The 10,343-nt window shown below is 47.7% G+C and overlaps 1 protein-coding gene across 1 annotated transcript; it reads left to right on the forward strand.

Moving 5' to 3' along the window:
- Nucleotides 1–779: 779 nt before the first annotated feature.
- Nucleotides 780–3,729, forward strand: LOC125556482 (endoglucanase 23-like). Its single transcript, XM_048719210.2, has 5 exons — nucleotides 780–1,331; nucleotides 1,436–1,735; nucleotides 2,477–2,638; nucleotides 2,741–3,016; nucleotides 3,100–3,729. The coding sequence occupies exons 1-5, from the start codon at nucleotides 882–884 to the stop codon at nucleotides 3,442–3,444; spliced, it is 1,533 nt and encodes a 510-aa protein (XP_048575167.1). The 5' UTR covers nucleotides 780–881; the 3' UTR covers nucleotides 3,445–3,729.
- The last annotated feature ends 6,614 nt before the right edge of the window (nucleotides 3,730–10,343 follow it).

Raw genomic sequence — 10,343 nt, forward strand, 5'->3', positions numbered from 1 at the left:
GTCGCCAGGCAAGCTCGAACGCCATCATGCTCATGGCCCTCGGAGCCGATCTGTCTGACGACACAACGACGCCCAGAGACTCCAAGAAAAGCACAAACGCGAAGGCAACCAATGCGTCGGAGATGCCCTAAGAGCCATGCATTACTAGGCACATGTTCCCATCAACACATCATACAGAGAGACGTTGACAAACTATCATTATGTTTTTATTCATGTGTAAGTTGATTTAATTATTTTTGACCTTTTGTGGCTTTTGGCAACCTGCTCTACTGCCTATGAAAAATGAAACATATTACCCGATAAAAGCCACAAAGGAATACCACCACTCCACTCCATGTAGGATTCCAACCGCCGAGCCGGCCCTACACTCCTTAACCGGTGCATGTGACCACGCTGCGACCGAGCTAGCTGCTGTCCGCCCGTGTCGTCCATGAAGAACCCTAAAAAAACTTTGGCCTCACCTCTCCTTACCACCCCCTCCCGTGACCCCCCACCCTTGTCCTTTAACCCTCCCAATCCACGTTAAATTCGGTCGGCTGCATTATGTGTATAAGTGGTATATCTCCAACCCATTCATGGATCCACATATGCGGCATGGATTTATTCCTCTGGGAGCTACGGATGAGCGTGCATTCATCGCCGGCGGTTTCCACCGTGCGTGAATTTACTCCGATGAAACCTCGCCCCAGATTTCGTCAGTCACTCCACAGTGGCAGACGGCACGAGCGGGCGAGCGGGCTTACACCGTTGGGGAAGGCCTATAAATACGCGCCAAATACGGGGAGAGGATGCACCGATCGCCATTCACGTGCTCTATCTAGCAGAGCGGCCTGGTCTAGTGTCCAGTAGGGAGGGAGTGAGTGAGTGTGAGTGAGCTCGAAATGGCCTCTGTCCCCGCCCACCACTTGCGCGTGCGCGTCCTACTAGTGGCACTGTGCGCCGTCTCGGCGTCGGCGTCGGCGTCGTGGCCGTGGAAGCGGGGCGGGCACGACTACCGCGACGCGCTGGCCAAGTGCATCCTCTTCTTCGAGGGGCAGCGGTCCGGGCGGCTGCCGGAGGGCCAGCGCGCGGCGTGGCGGGGCGACTCCGGCGTGTCGGACGGCAGGGCGGCGGGCGCCGGGGTCGACCTGGAGGGCGGGTACTACGACGCCGGCGACAACGTCAAGTTCGGCTTCCCCATGGCCTTCACCACCACCATGCTCTCCTGGAGCGTCCTCGAGTTCGGCGACGACATGCCGCGCGAGGAGCGCCGCCACGCCGCCGACGCCGTGCGCTGGGGCACCGACTACCTCCTCAAGACCCTCGCCCACCCCGGCGTCATCTTCATGCAGGCAAGCGCGCGCGCACGCCGCCCACATTGCACCCCCAATGCCATGCCGCGGCAGAGCACGCCGCCGTACGCGCACGAGAGTGACCGGCATTGTGTATGATGCAGGTGGGGGACCCGTGGAAGGACCACGAATGCTGGGAGAGGCCGGAGGACATGGACACGGAGCGCACGGTGTACAACGTCAGCGCGGGGCGGCCGGGGTCGGAGGTGGCCGGGGAGACGGCGGCGGCGCTGGCCGCGGCGTCCATGGTGTTCCGCGACGGCGACCGGGAGTACGCCGAGCTGCTGCTCGACAGCGCCAAGAAGGCGTTCGAGTTCGCCGACTCGCACAGGGGCGCCTACAGCGACGACATGGATCTCAGAGCCGGCGGCTGCCCCTTCTACTGCGACTTCAACGGATACCAGGTCAGCCTCTTGCCTCTCTTCCTCCTCCAGCTACGTGAGGACCTGACCTCTGCTTGATCACGAGAAACGATGGAGCTTGATCACATCGTGTTGCAGTGAGGCTAATATAAGTTGGGGACAGGCACGGCGCAATGCGTCATACAGAAAAACAGGGCAGGTTAACATATAGGTGTAGCCATTTTTCTGGGCAGGTTGCATTTGCCTGACCAGAAGAAACAGGGCAGGTTTACAATGTTTTGTGTCGCAGCATTGCTACTTTGGTACCTTGATGCGAAGTTAATAATGTTTTTAAGCTTTGTTAGCACCAGAATAACAGCAACAAAAGACAGTCACAAAGGAATTATAAGAGCAAACAAAACACAGTTTCTACCACTGCACTTGCAGAGTTCTCTGAACCTCTGATAACAAGACATCAGGGTTTTCTAAAATAACAGACATTAGCTTACATAATTCAGCACAAGAATAACAGTTCAAAATGCCAAAAGAGTATTAGTACACCATAAGTAAGTGTTGTGTCGTTAGCAGCATCAAAGTTTCTATCTCTGAACTTCCAGAATTGGACTGTCTAGTAATTCAGGTTGATCACCTTCAGACATTACATCATCAGATAGGCCCATGCATTTCTGAACTAGTAGAAGCAAATGTTTCATCCTAAAAGAAGCTCTGTTCTCACACACTCCAAAATCACAATATTCACAACAATGTGACTTCCAGAACTGATCAAGCTGACATTCTTGGCAGGATGAGCTGCTGTGGGGCGCGGCGTGGCTGCGGAGGGCGTCCGGGGACGACACATTCCGGGAGTACATCCAGAACAACGGCAAGACCCTCGGAGCAGAGGACAGCATCAACGAGTTTGGTTGGGACAACAAGCACGCCGGCCTCAATGTCCTTATATCCAAGGTTCAGAAACTGCTCCCATCAACCTTGTTTCATTTCTGAACACAACCTCTGCTACCAAATTAACATAACACATGAGTGACTGGTTTGGTCTGCACTTTGCAGGAATTCATAGAAGGCGAGGCGCTGTCCATGCAGTCCTACAAGGAGTCCGCGGACAGCTTCATCTGCACGCTCATCCCGGAGTCGTCGTCGCCGCACATCCAGTACACGCCCGGCGGCATGATCTACAAGCCTGGAGGCAGCAACATGCAGCATGTCACCTCCATTTCCTTCCTGCTCCTGACCTACGCCAAGTACCTCACGAAGTCCTCTCACACTGTCAACTGCGGCGACATTTCAGTCGGTCCAGACACCCTCCGGCTTCAGGCCAAAAAACAGGTATAGCATTCTAACTTCACCACATTGACTGGTTGAACTTGAACACTGAACTTTCTAACTTCACCTGCATTGCCGGTTTTCAGATAGATTATCTGCTAGGAGACAACCCGATGAAAATGTCGTACATGGTCGGGTACGGCGACCGGTATCCTCAGCGGATCCACCACCGAGGGTCATCTCTGCCGTCGATCAAGGACCACCCGGAGCGCATGGCGTGCAAAGACGGCACGCCTTACTACGACTCGTCTAGCCCGAACCCTAACCCGTTGGTCGGCGCCATCGTCGGCGGGCCAGGGGAGGATGATGCTTATGGGGACGACCGCGCTGATTACAGGAAATCTGAACCGACTACGTACATCAATGCTCCCTTGGTAGGGGTTCTTGCCTACTTCGTTGGCAACCCAAACCCTGGCCGTATCAGACACTGAGCATAAGCACTTTGCCATGTAGATAGAGAAGAGTGACAGAAGCTATAAATAGGTACACAGGAAGCAAATAGGTTTGTGTTTGGATGGCACTACATGTTCATAGGAGTGGATTGCAGAGCGTGTGTTCTACCAGTAATGAGAGATTAGCTTTAATGATTTCTCTTTTGTTTTGGGTTTGCACTGAATTTTGTGTGGATGTGTGCAAAGTGCAATTTGACTGCACAGGTGTAGTCACGAGTGAAGAAAACTTGCATTTTTGCAGAAATATCTATGGAAGGTACTCTTGTGCCAAGTATCAAATATGGTTTTGACTCTCACTTCTGCTTCGGTACACCTCCTCCCCTCCGCCCTAACACATCAAGGGTTGAGATTAGCTCATACCCCTTCGTTACCAGGGGCATGATGGTCTTATTTAAAAAGACTACCCCCTCCCCCCATCCACGCCGATACCCCCGCGCGCCCGTGTATACGGGGCTGCAGGACGAGCCGCACCAAGCCGTGGCGGCACAAGCCGAGCCGAGACATCACGGGATCGCCGCTTGGCGGGGGACCACCTCGTCGAGCCTACGTGATGCGATGTGTCGCCCCAATTTGACCGGCCACGGTCAGGGCTGACCGCAGCGTGGCGTGTGGGTGGGCGGTTCCCGCCTGCAAGACGCCACTCACCGCCCCCGAGGCTCATCAATGGCAACTAGTCTCGCCGGTCCCGAGGTGATATTATGGCGTTTGACGCCGCCCACCTTCCCGTCCCCTCCCCTCCCCGCGCCTGCCCTGCTTGGCTATAAAAGGGCCGCCCTGCCGTGTTACCGCCGCACAGCGACCGCGAGCCCCAGATCCACCCTGTCCAAACAGACTTCACACCAAAGCCTAACATCTAAAGTCGAAGGCCCTAAACCAAGCTACAATGTTGGGTTTGGGGCACACACCGATCCGGCGCACTCTCGGAGGCGCTCGCCGCCATCTTTCACCTATCCATCTTTAGAACATGACCTGACGCATCAACCTTGCCGGGCCTGCCGTCGACGTCATCACGATGCCAGACAACGCCTTCCTCCTGCACGAGTCTGTCAACCCGCATCGGACACCAAGACTCCACTACGCCACGCCACCGAGATCCACTATCATCAATGCGGAAGATGAAACCTTGCTCAGCCTTTGGGCCCTTCCAATCAGCACCTGCTCCAAAACGATGCCCTTAGGAGGGGAAACGGCACCATAGTTTTCGTCATCATCTGATCTAAGAGACCCAGATTTAGGGTTTCCCCCAAAGCATATGCCCCCCAGAGGAAGAGGGGCACGCCAACTGCAACTGCCTACGAACCCAAGCCGTGCTCACGACCACTTACCTCTCACGATGGCGCCTTCAAGAAGGACACGACGCCATGAGCGCCATCGCCGCCCTAGGGTTTTCACCCGAGAGACCGTGGAATGGGAAAACATGGGGCGGACCCAGGCGACGTCTCCAGGAAGAGAAACGGCACCCTCGAGCATCATCGCCCCATCCGGTGACCGGCAAGCAGCGCGGCCATGTCCATTCAGATGGAGAGCATGAAGCAAGGATTGTAGGAGAAAGCAGCTCAACGACGTCGGCCGCCGAGGCAACATGTCGCGACGTCAACCTGTCGGTGGATTGCCGGCCACCCGACCCGATCCCCGACAGCCCACTCTCCCCGCCGCACCACCGGACAGGAAGGCCATCTTAGGGGCCGCCACCCCGGATCCAAGGTCGTCCGCCCTGGATCGGGAGAAGCGGTGCCAACACTGCCACCACAACCACCATTGGGATTATAGTTGGCCAAATGGGTCGGGGCAACCAGGCCGCCCCGTGAGCACGCCTAGCATGGCCAGCCGTGGGCCAGGCAGAACACGGGCTAAACGGGCTGGGCTCGGCACGCGGCACGCCCTGAGCCGTGCTTGGGCTGCTAGGCTGAGCACGCGGGCCGACACGGCACGACCTGATTACATATTTTTATATATATCTCTATATGGCCGAACAGGTAAAAATAGGCTAAAAACGTCCAGTGTGCCAAAATAGTAGGCAGACTAGTGGGCCTGGCGTGCCGGTGGGCCGGCTCGATTAGCAGCTGGGCCGTGCCTGGGCTGCGGGCTGCAGCACGTGGGCCGACACGGCACAACCCATATAATAATCGTGCCTCGGTGGGCCGGGCCGGGCCAGACACAATTAGAATCGGTCGGCTGTGCCGGGCCTGCCCATTTGGCCAGCTATGGTTGGGATCACACCTCGAGCCAGGGAGCCCCGTGTCACCATATGACCCGCAAGAGGGAGGAGTGCCTCCGCCGCCGCCATCGCACACACAGGCTATGCCCGGCGCCGACCACCGGCGGCGACGGAGAGAAGGGAGGGGAAAGAGGGGTGGCCCGGCGGCTAGGGTTGGAGCCCCTCGGTCATCCGCGCAGGGGCGACGGAGGAACGGCTCGTGGTATGATTGGCTTGGAGAAGTGGCGAGGGTGGATGTGGAGAAAGATGGATTTGCTATCCAAACAAATTAAAAAAATGTATGATAATGCTTGTCAGCCACTCGGCGACTTTTGTGACACAATCGCATTCATATTAATGAGATGGACGAGATCACTTTTCTATGACAAAAATCGCAAGTGCAAACATGACCAGAAGAGTACTAGACAAGAACACTGCCGTGGCTGCTCCTCCACCCTCACAACGCCAAAATTTCAAGTAGTACAAGTATTTATTCAGCACAAGTATCTCACTTTAGCTACATGTCAGCTAACTGACTTTTACATTTTGGGTCAGTCGATTTTTTAACCGTTGATTGCTGCTCCAAGATGCGTGTTAGTTCTTTTTTTCTTGTTGTGCGTGCTGTCCTGTATTGGGCTGGACATATTTTGATTGTTGGGCTGAAGCCCGTTACGTGTTTTCTTATTAGGCTGTTTGTGTGTGTATTTGCTCCTGTTTTTTTATCGGTTTTTATGGGTATACTTTGAATACAAAATATATACACGTAACTAATTTATAATATGTGTATAAATCGTAATTCTGTGAAAAATTCACTATTCTGTGCTTATTTTTTACATACTATTAAAATAGTACGGTTTCATTATAATTGTATTTTCTGTGAAAATTCCACTACCATATGCATATTCTTGCATACTATTGAAAGCACTTGTATATATTGTGTGTAAATTTTGTTATTGTTTGATTACTTTATAATTTCTTTCTTCTTAAAGGGTAATATCAATGCAACTAACTCATTCTTACTTAGAAAACTTCATTATTTTGATTTTGTTATAGTATTTATTTCATATTTGTTGAAGGGTATTACCAAAACCATTAATTCATTTTTTCTTACAAAACTTCATTATTTTGTTTTTGATTTAGTGTTTCTTTCTTTTTTTTAATGGTAATACCAATGTCACTAATTCATTCTTTCTTAGGAAACTTTCTGTTTTGTGAGAATTCTGATATTACATACTTATTCTTGTATATTATAAAAAAATGCAATTTCTGAATAAATTGTGTGCAAATTTCTCATGTTTTTATTTTTTGTTTTCTGCTTCTATGCATTTTTCTTTTTCATATTTTCCTTCCTTTATTGGTTTTTTGTGGGTTACTGCCTGAGTATAATTATATACATATAAATATTATATAATATGTGCCAAAATTTCATGATTATATGATTATTTCTGCATATTATGATAAAAGTGCAATTTTGATGCATAGTTGTGCACAAGTTTTTTTTCCTTTCTTCTTAATGGAAATACATTATTTCAGTTACACTATGTGTAAATTATAGTAGAATGCGAGAAATGCACTATTATATGCTTATTCTTTGCATATTTCAAAAAGTGCAATATTAGTGCAAATGGTGTGCAAGTTTTCAAAGTTTTCCTTTTTTTCTTTCCTTTATTGGTTATTTTTTGTTTTTGTGGGTTTTTGGCAGAGTGTAATTATATGCATACAAATAATATATAATATGTTCCCAAATTTCATGATTATATAATTATTTTTGCATATTATGATAAAGTGCAATTTGAGTGCAAAGTTGTGCACATTTTTTTTATTTTCTTTCTTCTTAAAGAAATAGATTATTACAGTTACACTGTGTAAATTATAATAGAATGCGAAAAATGCACTATTATATGCTTATTCTTTGCATATTTCAAAAAGTGCAATATCAGTGCAAATTGTGTGCAAGTTCCGAAAGTTTTTTCTTTTTTCTTTCCTTTATTGCTTATTTTTCATTTTTGTTGGTTTTTGGCTGAGTGTAATTATATACATAAAAATAATATATGATGTGTGCCCAAATTTCATGATTATATGATTATTTTTACACATTACGATAAAATGCAATTTGAGTGCAAAGTTGTGTGCAAGTTTTTTTATTTTCTATCTTCTTAAAGAAATAGTTTATTTCAGTTACACTTTGTGTAAATTATAATAGAATGCAAAAAATGCACTATTATATGCTTATCTTTGCATATTTCAAAAAGTGCAATATCCGTGCAAACTGTGCGCAAGTTTTGAAAGTTTTTTTCTTTTTTGTTTTGTTTTTTCTTAAAGTGTTTTGTACTTTCCTAGAAAAAATCATTATTTTGATTTTGTTTTGTTCTTTGGAAAGGATTATACCAATGCCACGGATTCGTTCTTCTATGGAAAACTTCATTTTCTAAGTTTTCTATAGAAAACTTCGTTCTTTTATAGAAAAGCATGTCTCACATGTGGACTTTGCAAAACTCCCTCTTGTATAACTTTACATCGAGCTGCCCAGATCGCCCAAAGGGTGACGACCAGCTTGATGGGACTAGCATGCGGTAGAGCATCTATAAGTGAAAATAACCATGGCTTAGCACTTGGTTCCCCCGAAGTTTGGACATACTCGGTCACATCCTCATCTACATGTGCTTACATGCACCGTGTTGTTGAGCAATCCAACAGTGAATGACGCCAAGAGCCTGGCATCCCACATAACTGACAGTTATCCTCCTCAACATGTTCCTATTGTGTCTAAGATGCTTTGTAGGGATTGAGTGTTTGGCAATCCTCCAAAGAAAATTACGGATCTTACTCGACACCTTAATCGACCACAAAGAGCTCCAACTATTCTCTTGTGCTTCATAATCCGAACTTCCCGCATCACCTTCTAGCCAATCTTCTCTCCTTCTCTTTGTGTCAACTAACATGCGATAAGCTGATCTCACCGTGAACATACCATTCTTCTCAAAATTCCACGCCCAGAAATCGTCCATCAGCTGAGTGCAAATAGGGATACTCAGGATCATACTCTTGTCCGCCGCTAGAAAGGTTTGGTCAATGATCTCCCTCCTCAAAGTACCACTTGTACTATCTATGAGTTCACTTACCATCGGGGGGGGGGGGGGGGGGATAGCAGACAGACAAGCAGTAGGTCTCATTGTTGCATTCCGTGGCAACCAGTTATCAACCCAAATTTTTGTTGTTTTCCATCACCTATTCTTCTTATCAATCCTTGGCACATGCCATCCCTCCCTTCCATGATAGCACGCAACACCTGCGAGGGTCGGCTGGCTTGCTCAGATGAAAGTATCGTTTCGTTCGGGTAGTATATCGCCTTAAGCATACACGCACACAAAAAGCTCGGATGTTGTAGTAACCTCCATGACTGCCGTGCAAGAAGGGTAGATTCGTGCTTCTTGCTGGTGTCTAGCGATGGACTGTTCGAGCAACATGGGCATGTCATGTTTCTTTTTTTGCGTGATTGTTGGGTTTATGAGTTGTGATCATTTTCTTGGGCTTTCTACCTTGCTGGTCGGGACATGCTTTCTTGTGTCTGTGCGCGGGGCAGCCTGTGGTTTGGTGGGCTATTTTTTCTTTTGCCATTCAGGCTACACTTGTATTTTTTTTCTTTTTCTTTTTTGCGGGGACTTTTTTTTTCTTTTTTCTTGGTTGTTAGGCTACCCTTGGTTAGTTGTTATTTTTCTCTATGGGAGATGCTTTTACATTGTTTGAATGTGTATAAATTTTTCTATATATTTTTATTTTTGGGTAAAATAATTATCACAAATTTATTTTTTGTCTGCGTCTTTTTTTGGGTGTTATTTCACCGTGCGGAAGAATATAAAGAAGAGAGCCCGCAACTACACACATCGTAACTTAGTGCAACTGTAAGACGGCAACTTTTAAAATGGGGTCACAACTATAAGTTTTAAAAGGGAAAAAGAGGTCGTAGCTGCATGTTTGCTATGAGGTCACAACTATAAGTTGTTAAATGGAGCGGCAATTGCATGTTTGCAAACAAGGTTGCAAATGCAAATATTCAAATGGGGTCACAATTGCATGTTTTTAAGCCGGGCCGCAACTACATGTTTTGAAGAAGGATCACAACAGTAATTTTTTAAATGGGTAACAATTGCATGTTTTTCAAGGTGTGTCGCAACGACATGTTTTCAAATGGAATTGCAACTGCAAATATTCAAATGGGGTCGCAATTGCATGTTTTCAAGGCTGGTCGCATCTGCATGTTTTCAAGGGGGTCGCCACTGCAAATATTCAAATAGGGTCGCAATTGCATGTTTTCAAGTCTGGTCGCAACTGCACGGTTTCAAGAAGAGTTGCAATTGCAAGTTTTTAAATGGGGTCGCAACTGCATGTTTTCAAGGCGTGTCGCAATTGCATGTTTTGAAGGGCATGATGCAAGTTCATGTTTTCAATGGGAGTTGTAACTGCTTGTTTTCAAATGGGATTGTAACTGCAAGTTTCAAAAGGGGTCGCAAATGCATGCTTTCAAGAGGATAGCAACTGCATGTTTTAAAATGGGGTTGCAATTGCATGGTTTCAAGTGGGATCACAACTGCATGTTTTCAAGGAGGGTTGCAACTGCATGTTTTCAAGGGGGCGCAACTACATGTTTTCCGGGGGGTCGCAACTGCAAGTTTCAAAAGCG

Source organism: Triticum urartu, chromosome 5A, assembly GCF_056163025.1.
Source record: "Triticum urartu cultivar PI428250 chromosome 5A, HENAU_Tu73, whole genome shotgun sequence".
Lineage (NCBI taxonomy): Eukaryota > Viridiplantae > Streptophyta > Magnoliopsida > Poales > Poaceae > Triticum > Triticum urartu.

Excerpts from the sequence above, each read along its gene's own strand:
- LOC125556482 (XM_048719210.2), top strand. The coding sequence starts at position 882 with ATGGCCTCTGTCCCCGCCCACCACTTGCGCGTGCGCGTCCTACTAGTG. Across the intron at positions 1,332-1,435 it reads CCGGCGTCATCTTCATGCAG|GTGGGGGACCCGTGGAAGGA; the intron begins GCAAGCGCGCGC and ends TGTATGATGCAG. Across the intron at positions 2,639-2,740 it reads TCAATGTCCTTATATCCAAG|GAATTCATAGAAGGCGAGGC; the intron begins GTTCAGAAACTG and ends TGCACTTTGCAG.